This window comes from Solanum tuberosum, unplaced genomic scaffold (genome assembly GCF_000226075.1).
Source record: "Solanum tuberosum cultivar DM 1-3 516 R44 unplaced genomic scaffold, SolTub_3.0 scf00433, whole genome shotgun sequence".
Classification (NCBI taxonomy): domain Eukaryota; kingdom Viridiplantae; phylum Streptophyta; class Magnoliopsida; order Solanales; family Solanaceae; genus Solanum; species Solanum tuberosum.
Genome location: NW_006239356.1, coordinates 237,726 through 264,243, shown reverse-complemented (window position 1 = coordinate 264,243; position 26,518 = coordinate 237,726). Strand labels below are relative to the sequence as shown.

Sequence of the window (26,518 nt, the reverse complement as noted above, 5' to 3'; positions counted from 1 at the left end):
TTCATATGAACTCACACATTCTTATGAAACTTAGGACAAAGAGAAGTAGAGCATCCTATTTATAGTTTTGAGCATATATAGATTTTACAAGCCAAAAAGACCAAAAAGAAAGATGCATAAAGATATTTTGCCATCATTACTCTATTCAACCAGTAAGTTTGTGAGTTTTCTTCCTTAGTTTGTTGAAGCTGAATATGTATACATTAGTAAGCTAAATATGTATACAATAGCAAAACTATCTGGAACGATGGATGTTAAGGAGGCTCGTATCTCATGGCTTGCATGATAAGAATGTGTCACCTAAACTTAAAGGTAAGTTTTATATTGTAGACATATCCTTATAGATAAATTATTATTTACATTACAAATTTGTACATAAGAAAAACAAATTAATTGTATATCTTTGTCCTAACTAAATTTCCACATGCAATCTCTAACTGCATATATAATTAGTTACAATTAATTAAAACAAAAAATGTATCAACCCCCTCTTCAACTCATTCCCATATGCTCAAATTCAAATCCAAATTCAAACTTGTTTTAGTACTTTCTACAAGTTCACCACTCTTGATCAAATTCTCTTCCAATTTAATTTTCTTATTCTGCTCGATTTGATTCAATTCATCGCGATGTTTTCTCATGTGTCCTCCTAATGCTTGTCCAATAGCAAACTCTTTACCACAAATAGAACATTCATGTTTTTTCTTATTAACATGTAATGATTCACCGTTAGTACTCATCATCATGTTGAGCTTATTCTTGTGACTTGTTGCATGTCCACCAAGTGCTTGAAATGATTCAAATCGTTTCTTACATTTTTTGCACTCATAATAAAGTTTACGTCGTCCTAATAACTCGTTCCTCTTTGCTATATCCACACAATTTGCCATCGCAAAATTCTCCACTGATTCTTCTTCTTTGCTTTTCTTTAACCTCATGTTCATGGTTGCACTAGATGTGCACATACTTTAGTTGCTTTGAATTATATCGCAATAAAAGAATAGTCGTCTTATTTTTAGCACGTATAATAGAAATATTTTGTGGTGAGTGGATTATTGAGTTTCAACTATATATAATGTTCGTTTTGTTTTCACTAACCAAGTTGAACTAGGATTTGTTGGCCAAAAACAAAGAAATTAAAAGGAATAATTATATGGAAACTGAATCCGAGTAAAGTACTACTAATTAATTAAGTAGACACGGTAATTATATTTTCCTAATTGTAGATGGTTTTATTGTTCTCAGATTTAATTTTTAAATTTGTGTACATTAATTTGATAAGTTATTTACCTTATTTGATTTCTAAGTAATTAGTTCCAATTATTATGAATAATTATTTGTATAATAATATCCTGACGTAATACATTAAAGTTTATTTATATTCTTAGTACGTATATAAAAGTTTAATTTTTTCCTTTTTTTTTACAATTCAGTCCAAAGTCCACATAAGGCGTTTGAATGAAAAAGTTAAGTGGTAGAAACTAACATGGACTTCTTTTAAACTAACTAATACTCCATCTATTTCTTTTTAATGGTCATAATAAGTTAATTGTCATACCAAGATTTTAGTTAATTCTTTTTAAAAAATTAATTAGGAGTTTAGTTGATTTGCTGTAATTTTTAAAGTGAAACTCCACAGGCAGACATTATTATAGTTGGAAGCTTCAAAATATGAAAATGAAATTTTAACAAATAAAACTCTGTTTGAGTGGATATTGCTATAAAAGACGGGATATGTATCGAAGAAACTAAATCTAAAATTTAGGGTTATTTTGTGTGATTTTTTTAGATGTTTTGGATGAATCTAGTTCTTGAATTTAAAAAAGAAGATGAAGTCAGTTTTTGTATAGTAATACATATTATTGTATATGGAAGTATAAACAACTCTTACAATCATATATATATATATACAAGAGAACCCTAAGCCAGCCCACGCGGCGCCACTACAAACCAAAATTCCCTTTTAATTTATTTATTTCCAAAACTAGTCTTTCCTTTTCATGAAAAATTGTGACTTTTATGAAAAGTTGCAACTTTTCTAAATAGTTGTAACATTTCCGATAAGGCACAATAAACATTTGTTCACCAGGATGTGCGGCTTATGACTTTGATCATATGAATGGATAGACAAGACGTTAAGGAGCATGTGCGGCTTTACGGAATCGAATTCTGGCGAGTAGAACTCCCGAAACTGATTTTGGCGTGAAAGGGTAGTTTTAGAACGTCTTAATTTGAAAGTAAATGGTGAAATGGGAACTAAAATTCCGAGCTTGTCTCTGTGCAAGCCGTCGGGGCAGGATTGATCCCACCAGGATGGGGCCGCCGTGGCGGGCCAATCGCGACTTAAGTCGGGGAAGAATTCCAAAAATGTTATTTTCTGCAAAACTTTGTTCTTGAGAGCTAAGGGACGACCAAAAGCAGTTTCTTATCAGATTCCCACGATTTCACCGCTAAATGTAAGTTAATTACTCCCCTAATTAGAATCTTGGATAATTATCGTTGGGGGAGGTTTTTGGCCTGAAGTTAATGGTGGGAAAAGCCCTAGTTGAACATTAGGATCATGGGTTTGGTCTTGGGTTAATAATTTTGCTATTATCCGGGTAAATTATACCTTGTTTAGTGATCCTTGCATTAATTGATTGTTTTAGATCAAGAACGAGATGAAAGACTCCGGAAAGGGAAGGCTCACGTGTCTTAGGAGTATTTAGGCTTAATTTTGAGGTAGGTGATAGTTTGATTTCCTGTTGTGTAATATATGTCGGTTAATTGCTTCATTGTATGCGTGCATGTATGTGAATGGGAAATGTGAATCAATTTAATGAATTGATTATGTGTGAACAATTACATGCCCTGAACCTATTAATTACTTGATTGTACGACTATGAGCATTGTTCATTATGAGTGTGATTGTGACTGTGGTTGTGCTGACTGGATCGGGTGTCACGTTCTGACACATATATTGGATCGAATATCACGTTCTGGCACATATATTGGATCGAGTGTCACGTTCCGACGCACTAACAGTTTGGGTGTGGTTCCATGAGAGAACCACTTGTGATTATTACATTCATATCTAATTGTCATGGATATTGAGAATTTGTATGTTACTCCTAAAATGATAACTGAATTATGCCTTCTGTATATGTATGTTTACTGTGTTGTAATTACTTGCGTATATTGTGCCTACCGAAGTAGCTGCGTGATCCTACCAGTATACTGTGATTTGTGTATTGATACTGCACTTGCTCTTTCTTTGTTGAGTACAGGGCATCTTCAGGCGGCTACTGACAGACCTCAGCTAGGAGATCTTTGATCGATACCGGATTCAAGGGTGAGTCAGTTCTTTCAGGCTGCCATGGATCCATCACTAGTTTAGTCCATTCTTTTCGGACTCAGACTATATGTTAGACTTGTTTATGTGTAGTTTTCGGGGTTGCACCCCCTTTTCTTAGACTTGTTGGTTAATAGAGTTTTTGGTACAATGACTTTCAGTTCTAGGGTTTGAATTTCTGCGATAGTTGTTTGTTAGACCTTCGGAGTTTATGGGAACTCCGTATTTATTTAGTCATTTAAACCTGCTTCCGTATCTTTATATGTTTTAGTCTCTTAAAAATTGCTTAGACGGGTTGTAGTAATGGTTCTCCCACCAAAGGGTTAGTGTGGGTATCAATCACGGCGATCTGGATCGTAACATACTAATAACATACTAAGAATCTGTCAAACTGGAATCAGGCTATGCAAGCGAGTGCCAATAGGGGAACGTTGCTTGACTGGAATCAGGCGACACTTGCTAGTGATGCAGGTGTTGTCACAACTTAACAATGGGTATCCATCACATATGGTTTTTGATCCTCAGTACCCTAGTTTTTTTTATATATAATGTTATATATATTGAGTTTATAATCTTGCATTTTAAATTTTTTAATATTGCTATAAAAAGACTATCAAAAGTTTGTACATTATTATATACTAATATATAATATCGTGTACCAATTTTTTTAATCACTACTACAAAAAATAAAAAATATATTGGCTATGCGATTAAAAACTTAAAAACTTGACTATCTAATCAGAAATATGCTACTCCCTTTGTCTTTGTTTATGACTCGCTTTTCTTTATAATCAGTTTAAAAAGAATGATATATTTCTAAATTAAGTAATAATTTAATTTTAAAATGTCTTTTGTTGTCACACTAATATCTATCACTCATTTTAAAACACAGTGTCAAAAATCTTTCTTTTTTCTTAAAATCCGTATCAAGTTAAACTAACTCATATAAACTAAGACGGAGAAGGATATTGTTTTGGTGTAAGGTAAGCGTTTATGTCTTTTCTAGGCTACGTTTGCACTTGCGCCTAGAAAGGAGTGCGTCATGTTTTAGAAACCTCATAGAAATTACCTGAAAAATACTATTCCCACTCACATTACTTTTTTATTACTTAAACGCGGCGAGTCAACAAATTCTACTTTGAAAACGACTCATTAATTTTAGATATGTGACAAACTTAATCAACAAGAAAAAGGAAACAACAAAACTTGAATGACACGTACTAATATTAAATTCCTCATACAACTTTTGCCTATATATATGTGAAATGAAACAAACACCAACAAAAGTATTATTTCCTACTTCTAAATTCTCTCATTTCTTCCAAAGTTTCAAAAACCTACTACTATATATACAAAAAAAAAATCCTTATATTTTGATTCTTGATTCCATATAAACATGACAACCATGAAAAGAAGCAGAGAAGATAATGGACAAGTGGAAGCAGAAGCCATGGCTAATTGCGCCTTAATGCTTTTGTCGCGTTTAAACAATAACAACAACAATAACAATGATTTTGCATGCAAGACTTGTAATAAACGATTTCCATCTTTCCAAGCCCTTGGTGGACATCGTACAAGTCATAATAAAAAGCCAAAATTACTCGGAGAATTTCTTGTTCAAACCAACAAAAAGAATAAGATGCATAAATGCTCTATATGTGGTACGGAGTTTTCATTGGGTCAAGCATTAGGCGGACATATGAGAGGTCACCGTGATGAAATTAATAAAATTACGTCTCATGAAAAGACGATGATTCCAATTTTGAAGAAGTCGAATAGCAGCAAGAGGATTAATATTTTTGGGGTTAACTTTAACATAAAACCTGATGATGATTTGAAGCTATGGCCGATGGAAGAGGCTCCATCGCCCGTCTTGCGAATATTTATTTAAGTCAGCTTGTAATTCATTTTGATTAGGATTAGGCGAATTAATTAATTATTTGTGGAATTCTTTCCATTCATTTTGTTGTATATATAATCCTTAATTAGTAGTTATTCACTGATTATTTTGTATATGTTGAATCTTAGCTATATATCACCCAGGATTAAGGTATTTACAAATCATGTGTTTGATTTTGTTGTTACCTTGAGAATATTGATTATTGGTATAATAAAATCGAACTTACATATAATTCAATCAAATGTGATGCAAATGAAATAACTCAGGTATGGGTATAACATACTCCCTCTGTTTCTCTTTACATATCGTCCTTATTAAAAATAAATGTTTTTTTAATACACCCTCTCCAATAATAATTAACTACACTATTTTGAAATGTCCAACAATACTTATTCACTTTATGAAATCAATGGATAATTTTATACTTAATTCCTAATTTACCCTTATCATTAATTATAGTCATTTCTTTATTACTTTTTCAATTTATTGTAATTATTATATTCAAAGGGTGATATGGTAAAATTGTCATTCGATAATTTCTTAATTAAGAAGTGTGCAAAGTCAATAGCAAACAAGTATTGTTGGACAAAGGGAGAATTTTTCATTTCATAATATCAACCTTGAATGTATACATTTGACCAACATAGAAAAACTAAGTAAATTATCAATGTTCATTGGTCAAATTAGTTAATCAAAGTAAATTAATTCATGTTCATTTATTGAAAATATGAATTCAAGAGAAAATTAAATAAAGGTATAATGATAAATTTATCTACTTTATTAAGGAGCATGAACCTAAAATGGTGACAACTAAATAGAAACGAAGAGAGTAGAAGTTTAATTTTTTCCATTAAGTGGGTCCAGAATGTAACCATGGACATTAATGAAATTACAGAATCATCACACCACATGTTACATTATTTACATTTGGAACGAAAATGTTCATATGTTTTGTACTTCCTCGATCCTTAGTTACTTGTTCACTTTTGAATTGACACACCTATTAAGAAAATAAATTATTGATATAGTGAATTTATCATTTTACCCTTGTTAACTATGAAGTGGATGAATTAAAAACTTAAGATTTTCAAGAAGTTCTACATTTTTCAAAGTAATTAATTGAAAATATAATAGGTAAAATATAAATTGTACTTTCTTAATATGTTAAAATAGAAAAGTAAACATATTTGTAGATAATATATACACAAAATAAGCACACTATAGCTGCACCTAATAAAGTAATAGTATGCCACATAGGAAAAGGAAAAAAAGAAACATATAATATAATCTATACCAAAGAATATTCTAAGTATTCCAACTGCTAATTGAAAATTACACACACTCTCTTAAATTATCTATCATAAATTTTTTGACACGTTCCTTACGAAACATTCAATAGAAAAGCTAGTTTTTGACCATTCTACTATTATTTATGTCTTAATCTTTTGTTAATTTCACTCTGCCCTTAATCTTTTGTATTAGGTAAATAATACATTTTTTATGCTTTAAATGAGCTAATTAAATATTTTCCTCTTAACAGAAGTAATACTTGTTACAACTGAACTTACATTGAATGACAATTAAACTAGATCAATTTTTTTTTAAATAATAAATTTAATTCTTTTAAAAACATACACTAGAAAAAGTTAAATAAATAAATAGAGTAATTAATTATGAGATAAAAAATGATGTTGTTTCAAGCCTATAAGAAACGTTTAATTGTCGTTATCGAGGCTTACATTTGCAAGTGTAAATCTTACGAAAGCTCTTGGAAGTGTTCTAGAAACCTCAACGAACCCAAACTCATGAAACAACTTGGAAGTGTTCTAGAAGAAGCCAACATTAATATATTGGGGAAAATATTCACACATATATATATTTTTCTCCGTTCATCTTTACTTGTCCACTACATACTTAAAATACTTGTTCAATAGTACTTGTCCAGTTTGAATTATTAAAAGATAATTTTATTCTCTTGTGTTTGTTTTACTTCAATAGCTAATACATTTCCCAAAACATAAAATTCAATATATTCAAAGGGTAATATAGTAATATTTCCTCAATTAATTATTATTTCTTTAGAGTTTAGGCGTGTGTCAAGTCAATAGTAAACAACTATTATTGGACAAATGGAATAACTTTTATATACTTTGTTCATTTTTACTTATCTACTATATTGAAAAGAAATATTTATTTTTATTTATTCAGTTTAAAACATGAATTGTGGTGTATAGGTGATATTATTTCACCCTTAACCAGATGTTCGAGCGTCACCTCAAATTAATCATGTAGTGCATGATCCAAATTTAATCGGGATAGAAGGTGAGAGAGTACTTCTTGTTTGTTGACCTAAAATATTGCCATTTCACACTATTGACTAACGCGTCAGCAACACCCAACTGCTTATTTCATATCAATTGGTTCCACTTGTAAACCAACTGTATTTCTTTGACTCACTCACTAACAAATTAACAAAGTCAAACAACATTACTTAATATGTCTCATTTTTCACACACGCAAACCTTGTTTTCCAACCTATTTTTTTTTTATATATATAGGTGAAGCAACACCAGCCAAAGTGTATCATATTCTTAAACTTCTAACTTCAAATCTTTCTTTCAAACTTCTAAATTTGATAATACAATTTGTAAAAATCTTCAATAATATGACATCCATGAAAAGAAGCAGAGAAGACAATATGCAAATTGAAGTAGAGGCCATGGCTAATTGTGCCTTAATGGCGCTTTTGTCTCGTTTCAACAACACTTCTTCATCATTAGATCATCATGAAATCAATGATTTTGAATGCAAGACTTGTAATAAACGGTTTCCGTCTTTCCAAGCCTTAGGCGGTCACCGTGCAAGTCATAATAAACGGTCAAACAGCAACACCCAACTGCTTATTTCATATCAATTGGTTCCACTTGTAAACCAACTGTATTTCTTTGACTCACTCACTAACAAATTAACAAAGTCAAACAACATTACTTAATATGTCTCATTTTTCACACACGCAAACCTTGTTTTCCAACCTATTTTTTTTTTATATATATAGGTGAAGCAACACCAGCCAAAGTGTATCATATTCTTAAACTTCTAACTTCAAATCTTTCTTTCAAACTTCTAAATTTGATAATACAATTTGTAAAAATCTTCAATAATATGACATCCATGAAAAGAAGCAGAGAAGACAATATGCAAATTGAAGTAGAGGCCATGGCTAATTGTGCCTTAATGGCGCTTTTGTCTCGTTTCAACAACACTTCTTCATTATCAGCTCATATTCACATTAATGATTTTGAATGCAAGACTTGTAATAAACGATTTCCGTCTTTTCAAGCCTTAGGAGGTCATCGTGCAAGTCATAATAAACGATCAAGATTATTCGGAGAGTTTCTTGTTCAAACCAACAAAAAGAACAAGATGCATAAATGTTCTATTTGTGGTATGGAGTTTTCTTTGGGTCAAGCTTTAGGTGGACACATGAGGCGTCATCGTGATGAAATTAATAAAACTACAGCTCATGAACAGACGATGATTCCGATTTTGAAGAAGTCAAATAGCATCAAGAGGATTTTTTGTTTGGATTTAAACTTAACCCCTCGTGATGATAATGTTGATTTCAAGTTATGGCCAACAACACCAATTGCATCTCCTGTTTTGCGATGCTTTTTTTAAATCCCCTTCCTTTAGAATTAGGAAATTTGCTACCAATTTGTTAATTCTTTTATGATGATATTTATGTCAAGATAAATTTACGATGAATTCTTTTTATCATCTGTTATTCAAAACTCACTAATTCAAATTTGTGTATAAAAAAAAATTCTAAACAAAGTTTTTTTGTAAAAAAAAGCTGAAGACCATTCGATTTTAATGTGCTTGATATGCCCTATTATTGTCCAAAGATAGGTTTTTAGTTAACCTAAATAAATATGGTATTCATCGCTGTGACAAAATAAATTGGTAAGGCAAACTCTAACTGCACAAAGTTAAATTTAATTTGGTAATGAGATTTTCTTTTTTAAGATCACATATCTGAAACTTACTAATTCATATTTGCACTAAGGCCAAAGAAAAAGACTCCATGTCAAAAGTTTTTTTTTTTTTTTAAAAAAAAGCTCAAACCGAAAGTCTCTAGTTAAGAGTGGACGGCTGGATCTCACTTATTTAGTAAATTGAAATCATGGATGGAGTTAGGTAGGATCGAGGGGTTCATATTCGATATTTCTTTGGTAAAAAAAAATTATGTTGTTTATATATGATTAAAATTATTTTTTATGTATATATATAGTAGATATTTGAACCCCTTTGATTTCTTCAAGTGTTTGTTTTTTCATATTTTGAACAATTTAATGAAAATCTTGACTCCTTCAATGATAGAACTTTTAACTTAAACGTCTAATTTTGTGACATAACTATAAGAAGTAGGTAGATGATAACAAAAAGTTATACTAGGAAAAAGAGCTCAATAAAATCAAACTATAAGAGATTTTCTCTAACAATGTTTTACACAAAACTAAAAGAGATTTCTCTTTAAGAAAACAAAAAAAAAACAGATAGTGAACTAACTACTTGTGTTGCACATATTTGAAGCCGTCAAATTTTTCAAAGAAAGAAGTGGCATCTTGGAAAGTCATGTAGTGCTTGCGATAAGAAGTTGTGTCATTGTTGAGCTGGTTTGGGTTCCAATTCCATGGCGTAAAGAAGGAATTATCGACCTGAAGAAAAGATAAAAAATTTGGAGAACTCCTCAAAGGTGTATAATCGGGATAGAATATGGGTTCAGGTTTAAATATCTCTACATAATACCGCATCACACACTCATGACATTCACAGAATTCCAGCTCTATCCTCAGATTTCTACGATCAATTTACTTTTCTACTGTCTCTACGTATATATATATATATATATATATAATAGAATAGTTATTGACTCCTATCTTTTACCTTTGCTTGGTCACTTTATCTGAGTGTTATAATGTATTTACACTTCCTGAATTTACCTTTAATTGTTTATTATTGGCAATTACAGATTAAAGTTAGTAGTATCAAGTTTGAGGTACCCATGCCATAATAAAAGTTGTACACATAAACAAACAGCTAGGTTACAGGTCCTTGAAAGCTAATGAAGAAGGAAACTGGAAAGGTGTTAGCAACAAATAATACTCAAACCTATCTTTCACACGTTAAAATTTCAAAAGAATGACCAATAAAGAAAGATATTACAAAGCTACCGCCCTCCAACTTTAGCTTTTGAGCTCATATTCTAACCATTTTTATGAACCACAACAAGCTGATTTCTGGGCAGCTTGACCACCTCCAGCTCCTGCTTCTGGTTGATTAATCTTGAGCGTTGACGGCTGCAATGTCAACAATGAGCATACAGTATTTGGAATTTCCAAAAATATTAAGTGTATTCAAGTTATTCACCTCGGCCTTGGAGTCTGTGTCTGCAAGCCTTTGTTTTATATCTCTTGCTATTGAGAAGAAAACTTGCTCCACGTTAAGATTTGTCTTTGCACTCTGCAGGGTATATGTTTAACAGAGTTATATTTAGTACAGGAAGACCTACCAGCATTTCTTTCTAGGCTGTTGAACCATACTTACAGTTTCAAAAAACTTAATTCCATACTCATCTGCAAGTGCTTGACCCTTTGCCGTAGGGACAGCCTACAAAAAAGTTCATATTGGCCAAATATTACACGTGCAGAGGGGAGGAGGAAAAGTTACTGATAAAAAATCAGTCCAAACAAAAATCTACCCTCTTGCTTTCATCCATGTCAGCCTTGTTCCCTACAAGTATTTTGTTGACATTGTCTGAGGCATGCTGCTCAATGTTACGAATCCAGTTCCTAATGTCTGCAGGTAGGATGAAACAATTAGAAACCATACACATGAGTATACTGCACAAATGACAGTAAACAGATAAAAGAGTTATGGAATTATGCAATCGATTCACTTGAATCCTAAAAAGGGTGAGTATTCGCATATGAACTACACCTTGAGTTTATAGGAGAATCAGGATAAAGAACCTTACTGTTAAAGGAGGATTCGTCAGTAACATCATACACCAACAATATACCCATGGCTCCACGATAGTAAGCTGGAGAAATTTGTAATCAGAAAAAGAGAAGCTATCAGTACACAGGCAAACAAAACACAAGGATCTAAGGAGGATAAATTTTTTTCTTTTTAATACGAAAGCAATTTATTCATGAAGATGAGAAACAGGCACAAGGATAACAACTCGTAAACTTTGCAAAAATAATATGATAGAGAATATCAATTAAAACCGGCTCTCTTCATAGGGGGCAAGAGTATAAACGGTCACATGGAAACGCAGGGAAGAAACAAAAGGGGAAGAAAAACATCACAAGACCGAACTTCTCTAAAGAAGATTCAATTAAGAAAACAAAAATGGAATAAACTTCTCGCAGTCATAATGACCAGACTCCTTTATAACCTCTTATGCCAGACTCCTTTATAACAACATTGATGTAACACCATCAGAACTTTTATCAATGAACAACCATGACAACATACCAGTAGTGATGGTCCGAAAACGTTCCTGACCAGCTGTATCCCATATCTGAAGCTTGATTCTTTTTCCATCAAGCTCAATGGTTCGAATTTTAAAATCAATTCTGACAAAATGAAATAGAAGCAAGCATTAAGAAATATTTGTACACAGAAAAACAAGGCACATGATTCTCAAGGGCATTCTGAAGCAATTACCACAGAAGTATAACTAAGAGAGAGAACTCACCCGATAGTTGTGATGAAGCTTGTGGTGAAGGAACCATCAGAGAAACGTAAAAGAAGACAACTCTTACCAACCCCTGCAGTGCAGACATCAAAGAAACAATTGGTTATAAAAAACAATCCACAATCATTCTCTATAAAAGTCATGCAAAGCCATTACATAACCTCCAAGTGCAATGAAGAGGATGCAAAATAAGAAGCTCAGAACTTCCAAGAGAAAAGGTGACTGAAAATAAGTTTGCTGAAAAGGTACAAGGCAAGTTCCAATTCTTAACTAGCTTTAGGGTATACCCTAAAGAAAAGGAAAATAAATACCAAACAGAAGTTTTCATCCTACCTAGTACATAAAAGAAAAAGGTAAAAAGAAACATATGGAAGTGTTCCCGTCTTACCTAAACTTTAGGTGATAAACAGTCATCATGATTACCCCCACCTCACACACCACCACTACAGCACAAAAAATAGAAATGTTGTATGGACCAAGATCAACCAGCCAAGAATCCCAAAAGGAGAATAAAGGAGTTCTCTTGATCATAAGAGGAGAATATCATCTACTCCTACTGAGCACAGACATTACTAGTTATGTACAGAACAAACAGGACACCCAACAGATAAATTTGGCTACAGCATTCTGTCATTCTTCAAAATCATGTTCTACCAATATGAAGATTTAAAACTCATATTTTGTGTTTAATTTGAATGACCATAGAGTCATGGATGCAATAGATAAAGCAACATGGTAATGTCTGATAGTTCTGCAGAAGATATTTGCTGGTAATGCAGATCATTTCTGAGCAGTTGAGGTAATCAGAATTTGGTTAGATACTTACGAAATAACTTTTTTAAGGTAAACGATTGTTAGTGAATAGCTAAAGTACCATCTCCTCAAGCTCAAAGGCCCACATATCAATTAACTTCAGAAACAACCACAAAAGCAAGCATTATTAAAGATTATAGCAACCAACTTAACCTGACAAGTATACACACTGACAGTATAAGCAGAGGATGCCACATTTTCTCCATTAATCAGAGTCACAGTAACTGATGCAAACAAACGCCAATGCTGTTGTTCCTGTTCTTATTATGCAGGCTGCTGACAGCCTAATCCTCCTCAAAGACATTGTTAATCTGTTCATAGTGTTATTTGCATCTATGGTACAAGAGAGACCTAGATAAAGACAAAGGTGATGGAGCAAGATGTAACTAAAAGAAAATTCCTTCGGCTTATCAAATCCAGCAGCTTAGTCAGTCCGTGGACATTTTATAAGATGGCAAAAGCTAAAGAGAGAAGCTCATCCTGAGACTCTTTAAAACATGAATGATCCCAACCATTGCTTGATAATTCTTAATAACAAGCAATGAAGGAAAAACCTACCAAGTAAAATATATCCCTCGCCACGTCCACTAGATTGATAGACCCTGATAAATTGTCAATCGATCAACTACATCTAATTAGTTAATTTCCGTTGAGTCCTCAGTATCTATTCCATTCTATTCAGACAATTCATCATACTGAAATTATATTTAAGCTGGCATGCCTAGCACAACCCATGGCGAAGCCACAGCCAACTGGTGAAACATACTGTACAAACACAGCAAAAACATCTTTTTCCATATATATATATATACATTATTAACTCTTGAATCTCCTTGTAGTCGCACAGGTAAGCCCACACATACAAATTATTTGAATGCACAACCCTCCTGGACTTGGGACCAATTATGCAGCATGACGATTCAGCTGATTTCGACATGTAAAACAACAAATTCTATTCAGCAATAATCTGCTGTAATCACTGTTTCTCCAGTAATTATTCGTGTGGGCTCAAGAATACTGTTAACTCTTAAAATACTGTTATAAATCCCTAGTCATGTCACAGGTACAAATATAACAAACCTACTAGTTAATTAACACCCAAATTCATTACCAAAAATTCTTTTTTTTTTTACAGAAATTCCTAAACCCGCTCATATGCAATAGCTCGCAAACCACACAGAAAATGCAAACATTACTAGGCAATCCCGGTGCAACAAGCTCAACTCAGACTCTTAGGAGTCATTACCGGAAGATCATTTGCAGAAAAATGAACCAAATCTAGAAAAAACATAGACACATCGAAACCAAAATGCATTTTCTAAGAAGAAGCTAGATCACAACATAAGTCAAATCACCGATCCGAGAAATGCAGCCATAGATCCACAAAAAATTAAATTACAAAAAAAAAATGAAAATACAAATTTGTGATCTGTGAAAAGGGATTAGAAATGAAAATGTGTTACAATACTTACCACTATCGCCGATCAAAAGAAGCTTTATGAGATAATCATAGTCTGCTCTAGCCCTTGCCGGTGGTGCGGCCATTGAAGGATCAACAAAAGCTCCTAAAAGTGTTTTCCTTAAATAAATTTGTATATTATGAAAATTATATACACAAGAGCACCCTTCTGGATTCACAAAACTATTCAAATTTATAATGAAGAAAGAAAATCTGTAACGAAAATCAGATCAAAATCTACAGAACGAATCTAATCAATGATTTTTTTCAGAGAGATAAAGGGGTTACCAAATAGGTTCACGATGCGATGAGGGTGGCTAATATGCGCACTTTGTGCTGCGTGCGCCTAGCAAATTGTTTAAGGGCGAGGCATCACGCGCTTTTTTATTAATGTACTCCGTTTCAATTAATTTGTCCAGTTTCGACTTGACTTTTATGTATGATGTATTAAAATGTTTTTTAACACCCCAAAATTCGACGTGAATCATTAGTTTCATCCTTAAACTATTGATAGCCTTGAATATACTTTTTTACTTGATTAATTGAACTTGAATACACTCTTGATCCTACAATATGAGTGAAATACACCTCTAAATTTTCGTCTAGTTTAAGGGGTTTTTCAACATTTCTCTCGGGTTTTTATTAAGAGCATCATGCTACTACAAGAGTTTGAGACCATTTGCTATGTTATGTGGTTGGTCGGGGATGTATATAAGTTTAGTAAATCAAAAGATGAGTATTTTTAAGATTGTTAATAGTTTGGGGGTAAAATTAATAATTTGTGTCAAGTTTAGAAGTGTTTCTAATACTTCTCTCTTAATCATATTGTTAAACAAGGTCATGTAAAACATTGAAATTTTTAAAAAATAGTACGGTTATACTTGTTGAATCAAGTAAAAAGAAAAATGGGACAAACAAATTTCGAAAGATTTTGGTGTGGCGCGTTTTGATTGGATATTGAGAAAGTTAAATAAAACGACAAGGAATGTGTGCGTTGTGTATTAGAGGTGGAAAGTGTTTAATAAAGTAAAAAATGTAGAAAGATATTCGGTACAAGTGTTGTTTTGCCTTTTAATCTACCAGGAATAGTCGGTTCCATCTAATACAAACTAACTTCCACATGATTTGCCTTTTTAACTACTCTTAGTTTTAAATTCGAATATTCTTACTTAAACTATTAATCTTTCTTTTGTTTTATTTTTTAATAATTAACTTATCTACGTAATGAGAATTTAAAAATATAATAATTTGTATGCATGACAGAACAAGAGGTGGACATGTGGCACCAACAAAGGATGCTCAAGGATATTGGATCAGAATTTGGACTCGAGGATGTGTTCGGTGCAAATCGACCTTGATTAAATCTCTAAAGTCACATAATAATCGTCATAAAGAAAGATGAAAAATCGTGATCCTGAAAAGAACTTGTGTTATGATAATATGACAAAAAGGACTAAGACATTAGATATAATCGTAATCATATAATTAATACCTTATTCGCAACAGAGAAATATTAGTTGGGCTCTATTAATGACATTTTCACATGGACAACAACCATTGTTCATAGTACTTTATGTTTTGAGTGAAACTTTCTTATTGGTTTATTATCTATAAAAACTTATAAATAGCATTTATAACACAATTATAAGTGGATCATTCTCTGAACAATACAAAGCAATATACTACTAGTTTTGTGCTTCAAGCCTTCTATATTTCATTAAGTATTTACTTCATAGCATTTACTATTGGAACGATCTCGAATTTGAGATCAACATCACCAGATTCAATGCAAACACTCATCATCGGAAATTTATTGTTTCATATAATTTTATTTATTTACTTATTTATCTTCGTTTTGTTCTTTATAAATATATTTAATTGTTAATAATCAAATGTAACAAGTTATATCAAGACACTTATTTTTAACCTTACTACAAATTCAACTATATCATTCTCCCTATAAACAAAAGTTATGAATGTTCACTTATCGAAAATACAAACGGGGAAAGCTTCTTTCAATCTCTTGTCTCTTCAAAAGATTCTCATTTTTTGTATATACCCAACTAGCTACCATATTTTTATAAAAATTATACACCATTAAAAAAACAAGAAGCTTGGCAACAATATTAAAGACCAAATAAGTTACGTCCTTATTGCTATAAAATTAATTATGATGGTTGCAAACTTGCAATAAATAAAATGAGTTAAAGTAGTTGACTTTTGTATTACGAGTTTTGTGTGAAAAGTCAAAGCTTTTGTCTTGACAAGTTAATTAAGAAATTAATTAACTTGGGTAATTGATGGATCACTAATACAAATTAGATTGGGTGGATCTTGTTAATGTAATTATCTATTGCTCCCTAATGTATTTATTTACACCCTAGTATAACGTACTTTGCGTAGTTGAAAAAGATTTTCTTACAATGTATGCTTAAAAAAAATAAAATTATACTAATAGTGATTGGATTGATTGTTTATTTATTCTAATATATATTATAACATGTATTAGTTATTATATACGTTTTATGCATATATTAGTGATGGATTTAAAATTTTCATTAAGAAATTTAAAATTTTAAGAAGTCAATATAAAAAAAAAGAGTCAAGAAAATACAATAATATTACGAAAAAAATTAAATCGTATTATATAAATTGTAATTGTTTATCGAAGGAATTGAAATCATTCGATACCTTTCGGACATAAACTAAACATGTAAATTAATCATATAAACCGTTCTGAATGAAAACACTTATTTTTACTTAACTCCGCTCTTGACATATATTATATATTTATCGACTATTCTTAATTTAAGCGATTGCGGAAACAAGTGTTTAAATTATTTCCTCAAAAAATAATACGAGTAGTATTAAATAATGGACATATTCAACCAATTGTATGATTCAACGACTGGAAGGGGCAAATTGATGTTTCCAATTATAAAACGACAGATTTTGACAAAACACACTTGTTGTTTTTGACGTTTTCTGGCAAAAGAAGAAACATGTAAAGCTTGTTGCCAGCAAATTCCATGTGGGGTTCATATATCAATAAGTCTCTGCTATTATTGACAAATTAAACTACTCTCTAACAAAGACGAATTCGTATCCAACAGGACTCGAATTTAAGACCTCTAAATTAAAAATGAAATGAGTACTTACTACTCTACCACAATCCTTTAACTATATTCTCTTCTTCTTTCTCCTTCAATTTTAAATCGTGTGTTCATAGTCAATTAGTTTATGGTATTACACAATGACAAATTCAAAATTTTAAGGTAGCAGATATTCAACGACTATAAATGTAATAAGCTATATACCATAAGAGCATACATATTTGAAACTTGACGATTAAAAATAGTTTTACGAGCAAGTTATAACTAATATTATCGTTACAAAAATAAATAATCTAAAATCGTTCTCATGTTGTTTTTATGGTATTTGTAAAATGATAAACAATTTTATCATTATTTATAGAAATCTTACATTTTACGTAACAAACTAGACAAGTATTTAAAGAATCATGAAGTATGTACAAATTGGGTTTCCTTACAGAAGTTGTACACACTTGTCTAAATTGTTTATATATAGTAAAAGAAAAGGGAACTAATCAGTTTAGTACAAACAAGCATATTAACAACAGTAAAATAATAAAATGCATAGTGGTTCGACAAATAGATGACCACAATTTTAAAAAAAAAGCAATATAAAATAAACAAGGGGCATTATATATAAAATGAAACCAGGGAACTGGAATTTAGAACAGAACTTTGTGGTGACAAAGCATGGGATATATAACAAAAAACTTTGATTGGATGACAGCTTTTGTTATATAAGAATTAAAAAGAATACCAATAAAGGTACTCATGGTGAGATTGATAAGATCATTCTTTTAATATTCTTAATCAGAAGTCTCAAGTTTGAGGTCTAACTATGTAAAAAGCCTCATTTGGGAGCGTTCTCCTTTAAATGTGTTTTACAAAACACGAATTCATATTAATCGAAGTCCAATATGAATATAAGAGACACCGAATAAACAATAACTATATAGAAAGAAAGAAAAAGATGTGGAAAGACAAGTTAATGGTTGAAGCATATGCTTAGAAGATCCTCCCTCCACCAACCTTTTTCTATAGTTAAATTAAACCATTCATACCAATCCTTCTCTCTCTCTCTCTCTCTTTGAATATCACTCTTCTTCTTCTTCTTCTTTTTTTCCCCTTAATCCTTCTATCTTCTTTCAAAAATGGAGGATCACAATGATGATGAAGATGTTGATGATCACATATTATTATCATGAAGTGACAATTTCTTTTGGGCAACTACATATCCTTTGGCAAATTTAAGCACCATGCTTAAGATTCAAGACTATTTATTTAATTTAGAGATATATTTGTGTTTTTGTTAAGAGGAATTTTCTTTTCTCCTTTTCTTGAAGTTTTCCAAATATAAATGCACATCATGGAGTTTATGTTATTCAAATACTATTCTCTAAGGTGCAAGTCTTTAATTAGTTATTTTCCTTGGTTTTTATGGATCTTGTTTGATGTATCATTTATAATAGACTTAGTAATAAAAGGAAATTAATGTCTCAAGTCTCAATACTTAAATCTCCAATAATGTTTAGATAGATATATACTGTCTTATATTTTAAAAAAAAAAAAAACTTGTGTCTAATTTTAGTCGTACATGATTAAAGTATATGTGAAAATTATCTTAAATCTCAATCACGTGTGTCTTCTTCAAATTTCAACAATTCAACACTCAAATTCATTTCAAATATAGCCCAAATTTGAAACATAAGTTTCATATAACATTAAGTAAAAACTCCAATTATTAATTCGTCAAAACAACAAATCTAACAAACTCATCTAGCACCATTTAAATTATATGCCTAGATTTCAATTATACATGACCAAAACAGACGTTAAAATTGGCTAAAAATTCAGACATTGCATATGGAAAAAGTTAGTAGTTAATTCTATTTCTATTTTGTATTTCAATTCCCAGCTGCAAGAAAAAGAACTAAAACAGAGAAATGGATAGGTAAACACAAAGCTCAAGTATCATTACTCCACAGAGTCCAATCTTTTAGATATAAAGGAACAAACATTTCATCCATGTCAACATTCTTGAACTCAGACTGTATATTAACACTTTAGCTTCTGGAAATGAAAAAAAAAAACAAAGATCAATTTCATTTCCCTTGAAGAGAGTTTCTGTGCATCCGTACCTAAAGATAGCGGTTACTCATAGTATGTTCGAAATGGCCTTGGCTAGGAAAGCAAGTATATATATTGCAACAGAGTCAGTTTCGGGAGCAAGAGTTTCGTGTCATGGACAGCAAACACTGACCAAGTATGCAACTGATGGAATCTCAATCTCATTGGATCAAATGCACAACAACACAAGAAATGATGCTAAAAGGCAGAGAACATCAAACACTTCGTTTTCCAAATAGTGAAACCACAGTAAACAAAATCCAAATATCTGATGTTGCATGTTTATGCATATTATGGGTTTTGGAGTTTGGACAGCAATGATGACCAACTTGGTAAATGTTAATGCATATTATAGTTAACTCATAATAATGGAGTGGACTAAGATTATTTTGAAAGCACTATGTTGAGGATACTCAAGACTGTTGTACAAATTTTATGTCATCACGATTTAAGTGATGCCCCTACTTTCACGAGGTCTTCAAGTGCCTTGGAGATCTGCTCCTCTGTCAAGCCCTCCAGTTGGATGCCCCTTTCAACTCCGAGGTCTGTTACATATCAGAAGGTCCATGAGTATGTGAAGAATATGAGAGAAAGAAGGGGGAATAAACATCTCTTAGGATAACTTTATAGCAATTCTAAGGTGAGAATATGAGATTAAGAAATGGGAATAGACATCACTTTGCATAACTAAGCAATTCGAAGATGAAAAAATGTTTGTCTTAGAAAAGTCGAAACCTAAACTTCATCAACTTTGTCAAATATTTGAAATCTAAAGGCCAACAACATAGATAACCCCCTAAAGTTGTCACCTTCTTCTTCTTCTTCTTCGTTTTTTCATTTAGACACCTTAATTATGAAAATTACCTATTAGAAACCTAAGTACATAAAAAATGTAAACTGTTAAGCACCTCAATGATGGTTCCTACCAAAACAAAACATACAACTAATGTGGCAAAACACCAAATTAATGGACGACGCGTAACTATATTCACTTAACATTTCAATTTTTTTGGCACTTTCATCTTCAAACTCCTTACAATCTCCGGCGGTTCGACCAATTCTATCTTACAACTTCTTCACAATTTTTTTCTTTTTCTTCCAAACAAATCTTGTCTTTCTTCAATTTCTTTTTCGTTGTTACGCTTAACCTCAACATAAAAATGTGTTCATAAATATTCATCTACATGTGTAAACAACATAAAAATACATGGACCATTTCGCTTCCTTTTTTTAAAAAAGTGCAGATAAATGTGATTAATTGTTGTGATATAATCAATTTAAGAAGAGGAAATAACCTACGTCACTGCAAATGGGTTATTTGTGTCTATAATGGGGCACCATTAGAATTTAGAGCATGTGTATGTACAACAACACATACCCACTATAATCCCACTGGTGTAGTATGAGGAGGTTGTAATGTACGTAGTATCAACCTTTGTGGGGTAGAGAGGCTGTTTCTGAAGGGGTTGTCTATGTATTTGGCCAACTCTAAACTTCATCAGCTTTGCCTTTGAAGAACTACAATTTAAAATTTTAATGTATCAGTATTACTAAAAGGATAAAAGATTAATGGCTAACACCTAAAAGACCAAACCACTGGCGAATTTTTATCTACTATACTCAAAATTTTGATCATTACCACTACTTTCTCCTTTCTTTCTTTCTCTTGCACAAAGACCATCACTTCACCACCAAACACCGACATTATGAAACCCAACTGAAATGTTTTCCAAACTTTAGCTATGAATATGCCGCTTTTTCCAAGAAAAAAGTCTTCAAATTGGTGACTGTGTCTGCAAATTTGACTTAGCCTGAGAAAAATTTGCTTCATCTTCTTCCCCTAAAGAAAATAGGTTGTGACTTTGCTTGGGACTTTTTGAGGAGAGAATGCGTATCAGCACGTGTATACAACCAAGACAAATTCTGGTTGTGACATTTCAAGGGATACTAATTCCACTTCAAACAAGAATAGAGAGGTAATAGATGGTTTGTAAAGTTTGCGTGCGTAAATGATTTTTCCATACAAGTTTAGGGGGAAACTTATGTATTTTCGATTAAACTTCTCATGTGGGGAATTTAACATCAATATCCTAACCAGATCATATGTTAAGACTGTTAGCCAAGTACAAATCCACATACAAGTTATGAGCTTTAAGTAAAACAGCAACTTACTGAGATGTAAAAATGCATAAAATAGGACAATTTTTCCTCATAATTGAACGAAAGCAAAAAATGTCTAATACCAATCATATACAATGAATCAAAGACTCATTTTTTTAAAAACAAGAACTTAAAAACCTGCTTCAATTACCCCATTCAAGGCCTAAATACGAAAAAAATGAAAAACATTAACAAAGTAAATCTTACTCCCTCCGTTTCAATTCGAAAACTATAATTCCAATTTTGGTACATTCTAGGCAACTTTAATCTAAGACCAGACAAATAAATTGAAGTCTGAAGCTAAAAAATAAAACGGAGGAGAATTACCATATCTGGCCCAAAGCTGGGGCTGGATGGAAGTAGCCTCACGAATCAAAATAGGCAATTTGGGGTTATGAGTCTTGAGATCTGTGTAATTCTTCTCAATAAACGACCTGTTGAATATCAAACAAATTAGATAAAAAAAATGTTGTGAAATAGGAAAAACAATAGAGAAATTAAGCAGAAACCTAGTTGCAGCGCTTTCAACAGACGACGGAGAAAAAAGAACACGAAGCTCCTTCAGATTACGAGATAGATTTGCTCTCCACGCCATTTTTTCTTCTTAATTTTAAGCTTTCCTTTCAACTATTTTGTATTCTTCTTAAAATGTTAGTTTTGGGCCATTTCAGTTGGACCAATTTATAATGGGCCTTTTTCATTACATAAGGACCATATAACATGACAAACTTTTTTAGAAATGGACCTTCGTCGCTAACTTAATTTTAAGGACAAATTATTTAACTACACTCCTTTACTTACCTTAATATCCATTTATCCCTATTTATTTCAAAAATCCCTTATTTACCTATGTATCCCGTGCACAACGCTATGTATCCCGCTATGTGGAATGTATCAAACCTAATGTATCCTGTGCACAACGCTATGTATCCCGCTATGTGGAATGTATCAAACCTAATGTATCCCGTGCACAACGCTATGTATTCCGCAAACATCATTTTTAAGGGATTTTTGGTAAATAGAAAACTAGAAGGGATAGGATGTTATTTAGTACTTATAATATGTGGTTCCTATAATTTATACTAATTTTAATGTATACATAAATTAGTTTTGCTTATGGGACGAAAGTTTGGAATATTGAGCACGTTTGTTGCACTAATTTGAATTTACAACTTATGCTTGACAGACAATAGAGGTCATTTTATAAGTTTTGTCAATCGATGGGTAGACACAAAATCCAAGACCATAAGATGTAAGTCATTTTTGTAAATCACTCGAAAATTTCCCTGTCAAATCATAGCAATTTGTAGCTATGGTCGGTGTATACTCATTGTATGTAAGTGTGTATAAAAACGCACAGATTATACACACATTATAACGCATAATGCAGATTTTTAGTCATCCTAATTTACTGATTTTCATACTTAAGCCCAAAAACACCAAAAAAGGAAACTCTGCTACACCTAATCCACATTTGTAACACGAAAATTAGTTTTGTAATCTACAACAAATGCACTTGAAAAAGTGTGGAATGGTTATAATACCTAATCCATATGATCATTCATCAACTCCCTTTATCCTAATCATACTTAAAGTGTTCAAATCTCCTCCATTTTTATTTTTCTTGCATATATATATAGATCATAATCAATTCATTGTTTTCATCAAATTCAAAAGAATCATTTTTGAAGCATCAAACCCCAAAAACATCTCTCTTCCATATCATTAATCTTTTTACACCAAATGACAACCTCCAATTCCAACCCTTTTCAACTCAAATCCATATTCATATTCCTTGTCATTCTAGCTCTCACAATCACCTCCACCGCCTCAGCACGTAGAATCCTCGATGAGGAGCCCATCGTTGTACCAGACACTCCTGATGATACTGACGAGAGTACCCCAGCTTCAGGAATATCTACAGGTACTAGTGTCACAGGTGCTGGTATTCCAGCACCAGCAGGTGTTGCAGCACCTGCAGTACATGCAGGTGTTGCAGCACCTGCAGTACATGCAGGTGCTGACGACCATCCTGCTACAGCTGGTGCAGCACCAGTTGTAGCAGGTGAAGATGATCATATCTTTTCATTCTTCATGCACGACATTCTAGGAGGATCAAATCCATCAGCAATAGCGGTAACGGGTATAGCAACCAACCCATCACTAAGCGGACAAGTCCCATTCGCTAAGCCAAACGGTGCAGTTCTAGCAGTAGACAACGGTGTTCCTGTCAACAACGGAAACAGCGGAATCATCAGCAACAACAACATTCCTTTTCTCACCGGCCTAAGTGGGACAACTCCCAACGTTGTTCAAAACAATGGCAACAACATCATCGGTGGAGGAAACGGATACCCTGCCTTAAACATGGCTCAATTAGGATCAGGAGTAACATTCCAAAAACTCATGTTTGGTACACTGACTGTATTTGACGATGAATTAACAGAAGGTCATGAACTCAACTCAGGGTTAGTTGGAAAATCTCAAGGATTTTACATTTCTAGTTCAGAAGATGGAAGTAGTCAAACAATGGCATTTACAGTAATGTTTCATAGTGGAAGTTATAGTGATAGTTTGAGTTTCTTTGGGGTTCACAGAGTTAGAGTTTCAGAATCACATCTTGCTATTATGGGTGGAACTGGAAAGTATGTAAATGCTAAGGGATTTGCTACAGTCAAAACATTTCCAGCTGCAAATCAAGAGACAGATGGTGTGGAGACTTTGTTACATATTACTGTTTATCTTGCTTATTAATTTGTTTCTAATAATTTATTGCTTTTGTATTAATTGTTGTGTTTTGCTTACATGTATTATTGAAGTTTATTTAAGTATGAATTTTGTTATTGAGCAAGCGTGTATTGGTGATCGCATTGACGGAGCGTAGCTAGTGTCTATGTTATGGTTTCGATGAAAAATTGGTAATTTTAATTCAAAATTTTGTATCTAGACTCAATAACGTAAAAAAATTATAATCCCAAATACATAAGATTCGAATTCTGACTCCATTCGGATGTGCTAAACCAAAACCACCAAATTACTAGCTTCTACAATTTTTTGAGTCCAATATCAACTTGTCTTACAAAAGACATGTTTTTGTACGGATTCTCTTTATTGTTTTAGGGTGATGTTTAATTTTTATCCCTCAAATTAGTGGGGTTTTGGTTTTTTTTTTTTTCTTGTTTCTCATCTAGTGAAGAATTGTCCGTCAAAGTACTCTTAATTATGACATAATTTTACAAGGCAAAAAGGTTTAAGAATTCTTATCCGACATAAGTTGTGTAGTATCTAAATCATAAGGCATAAGTTTAGAAAACTTTGTCTTGTCCCGTATAAGTTTAGGAAGACATAACTTTGTGGATTGTGAAACTCAACTTATGTCTTGCAAGGCATAACTATTTGTGGGTAATGAACTTCTTAAGACGTATTATTTTAAAACCGAACTTATGTCTTATAAGGCATAACTTGTATTTTACGATTTTTTTTCTATGTCAACGGTATTTTTGAGGTCTTTGTTATTCATAAATATTGCCCAAAACGCCAAAACAATTATGGAAACTTATGTAAATGTACTCTTCGTCATCTATATTTTTATTAAATATAGACGAAGTACGTGTATATATATATATATATTGTATATTAGATATATAACTTAAATGCTTGAAATGTAATTATAATGTGATAAAAGATATATTTTGATTAAAAAGAATATTGAACCGAAATTTGTATTTAATGTAGAGTTTAGTATTAAGCCTTTTTTCAACTATAAGTCTGACCTCTGCTATTGTTTTTTTTTTTTTTGCTTTATAATTCTCTCTTTTTGATTGGTTTTCTTAGTTACTGCAACGTAAAAGTGTGAAAATGGTGGAAATAGAAATTTGGTATGAAAATGAAATATAAGAGAACGAAATTGGAGAATTTGGTATGAAAGTCAAAGAATAGCAATGTCGGAGAATTTGGTATGAAAATTAAAGCTTAAGAGAGGTAATAGAGAGTTTGATTGTGTTATTCCAAGTAACAATCAAACCTTTTTCAAGTCTTCGTGTTCGTTCACTATTATTTAAAAATTAAGATAATTGCAATGTCATTTTTACATATTGTTCACTACAATGTTTTAATGGCGGTTTAAAAAAAACACTACAATCTTATTATAACGGTTTTCAAAAATCGTAATATTCATTAGTAAATGCGATCTTTTTAATTGTATAAAGTGGTGGTTTAAAACCGCTATAATATAACTCATACCTTCATATTTGAACTTTTGTCTAATTTTACACATATATGTGATTTCTTGAAAGTTGTAGAAGTGATTAATCTCAAAATAAAAAGAGTATGATACGAAATTAATTAGTTAGGGGTACGTGGTGCTTAAGCAGGAGAAACAGTAGGCCATAAGGGAACGGTTGGGAAGTTCTTGGTGGAGTTAGAGTTCAATATTCTCTTATTTATTAGGATTAGGAAATAAAATAAAATAAAGGTAGGTCAAGTTATATATTTGATTGGTCAGTTAAATATATAAAAATGTATATATTATTTATATTAAAAAATTATTGTTTATGTATATCATATACTATACTAATATATAAAAACATAAATTTGTTACTATCGATTTTTTAGCTTATGTATTGTCAATTTGTAATCACTAGAGTGCAATTCTACTTCAAAAAACTCAGGTGTTTGGTATGTTAAATCTCTGGAATCTTCTACCTTCTTCTCAGTATTTATAGGTTACATTATTAGGCTAACATAATTTAAACTAGTTATTAGGTTCCCGCGCCAGCGCGGGCCCAATGTATATTACTTCCTCCGTCTCATTTTATGTGAGGTCGTTTGACTCGGCACAGAGTTTAAGAAAGAAAGGAAGACTTTTAAA

General features: G+C 32.0%; 6 protein-coding genes across 7 annotated transcripts; 3 read left to right on the top strand and 3 right to left on the bottom strand.

Annotated features, from left to right (window-relative positions):
- Window positions 1–497: 497 nt before the first annotated feature.
- On the bottom strand, window positions 498–938 carry LOC107058081 (zinc finger protein ZAT11-like). The gene has a single exon (XM_015303395.1). It carries the CDS (start codon window positions 936–938, stop codon window positions 498–500), a length of 441 nt encoding a protein of 146 aa, XP_015158881.1.
- Window positions 939–4,601: 3,663 nt separating this feature from the next.
- On the top strand, window positions 4,602–5,344 carry LOC102583367 (zinc finger protein ZAT11-like). The gene has a single exon (XM_006363298.2). It carries the CDS (start codon window positions 4,728–4,730, stop codon window positions 5,220–5,222), a length of 495 nt encoding a protein of 164 aa, XP_006363360.1. The 5' UTR covers window positions 4,602–4,727; the 3' UTR covers window positions 5,223–5,344.
- Window positions 5,345–8,298: 2,954 nt separating this feature from the next.
- LOC102583697 (zinc finger protein ZAT11-like) lies at window positions 8,299–9,005 on the top strand. The gene has a single exon (XM_006363299.2). The coding sequence runs from the start codon at window positions 8,394–8,396 to the stop codon at window positions 8,907–8,909; it is 516 nt and encodes a 171-aa protein (XP_006363361.1). The 5' UTR covers window positions 8,299–8,393; the 3' UTR covers window positions 8,910–9,005.
- A 1,265-nt stretch (window positions 9,006–10,270) lies between these two features.
- Window positions 10,271–14,642, bottom strand: LOC102582485 (ras-related protein RABE1c). Of its 2 annotated transcripts, none has more exons than XM_006363297.2 (9): window positions 14,558–14,642; window positions 14,283–14,375; window positions 11,998–12,070; window positions 11,775–11,875; window positions 11,269–11,334; window positions 10,993–11,090; window positions 10,839–10,901; window positions 10,662–10,754; window positions 10,271–10,591 (listed from the first exon to the last, which is right to left on the bottom strand). In XM_006363297.2, the coding sequence occupies exons 2-9, from the start codon at window positions 14,353–14,355 to the stop codon at window positions 10,508–10,510; spliced, it is 651 nt and encodes a 216-aa protein (XP_006363359.1). In that variant the 5' UTR covers window positions 14,356–14,375; window positions 14,558–14,642; the 3' UTR covers window positions 10,271–10,507. The 2 variants fall into 2 exon arrangements, with proteins under 2 accessions (XP_006363359.1, XP_006363358.1); XM_006363296.1 differs by having other exon boundaries at window positions 14,283–14,389; window positions 14,558–14,623.
- A 4,991-nt stretch (window positions 14,643–19,633) lies between these two features.
- Window positions 19,634–22,292, bottom strand: LOC102582160 (NADH dehydrogenase [ubiquinone] 1 alpha subcomplex subunit 2-like). The gene is made up of 3 exons (XM_006363295.2): window positions 22,158–22,292; window positions 21,976–22,082; window positions 19,634–20,033 (listed from the first exon to the last, which is right to left on the bottom strand). The coding sequence occupies exons 1-3, from the start codon at window positions 22,241–22,243 to the stop codon at window positions 19,930–19,932; spliced, it is 297 nt and encodes a 98-aa protein (XP_006363357.1). The 5' UTR covers window positions 22,244–22,292; the 3' UTR covers window positions 19,634–19,929.
- Window positions 22,293–23,315: 1,023 nt separating this feature from the next.
- On the top strand, window positions 23,316–24,461 carry LOC102581832 (dirigent protein 25-like). The gene has a single exon (XM_006363294.2). The coding sequence runs from the start codon at window positions 23,392–23,394 to the stop codon at window positions 24,400–24,402; it is 1,011 nt and encodes a 336-aa protein (XP_006363356.2). The 5' UTR covers window positions 23,316–23,391; the 3' UTR covers window positions 24,403–24,461.
- Window positions 24,462–26,518: the final 2,057 nt, after the last annotated feature.

Excerpts from the sequence above, each read along its gene's own strand:
- LOC102582160 (XM_006363295.2), bottom strand. The coding sequence starts at position 22,243 with ATGGCGTGGAGAGCAAATCTATCTCGTAATCTGAAGGAGCTTCGTGTT. Across the intron at positions 22,083-22,157 it reads GTTGAAAGCGCTGCAACTAG|GTCGTTTATTGAGAAGAATT; the intron begins GTTTCTGCTTAA and ends GATATTCAACAG. Across the intron at positions 20,034-21,975 it reads CCAGCTTTGGGCCAGATATG|ACCTCGGAGTTGAAAGGGGC; the intron begins GTAATTCTCCTC and ends GATATGTAACAG.
- LOC102583367 (XM_006363298.2), top strand. The coding sequence starts at position 4,728 with ATGACAACCATGAAAAGAAGCAGAGAAGATAATGGACAAGTGGAAGCA.
- LOC102581832 (XM_006363294.2), top strand. The coding sequence starts at position 23,392 with ATGACAACCTCCAATTCCAACCCTTTTCAACTCAAATCCATATTCATA.
- LOC102583697 (XM_006363299.2), top strand. The coding sequence starts at position 8,394 with ATGACATCCATGAAAAGAAGCAGAGAAGACAATATGCAAATTGAAGTA.
- LOC107058081 (XM_015303395.1), bottom strand. The coding sequence starts at position 938 with ATGAGGTTAAAGAAAAGCAAAGAAGAAGAATCAGTGGAGAATTTTGCG.
- LOC102582485 (XM_006363297.2), bottom strand. The coding sequence starts at position 14,355 with ATGGCCGCACCACCGGCAAGGGCTAGAGCAGACTATGATTATCTCATA. Across the intron at positions 12,071-14,282 it reads TCTTTTGATCGGCGATAGTG|GGGTTGGTAAGAGTTGTCTT; the intron begins GTAAGTATTGTA and ends TCTGCACTGCAG. Across the intron at positions 10,755-10,838 it reads GAATTAAGTTTTTTGAAACT|AGTGCAAAGACAAATCTTAA; the intron begins GTAAGTATGGTT and ends TATACCCTGCAG.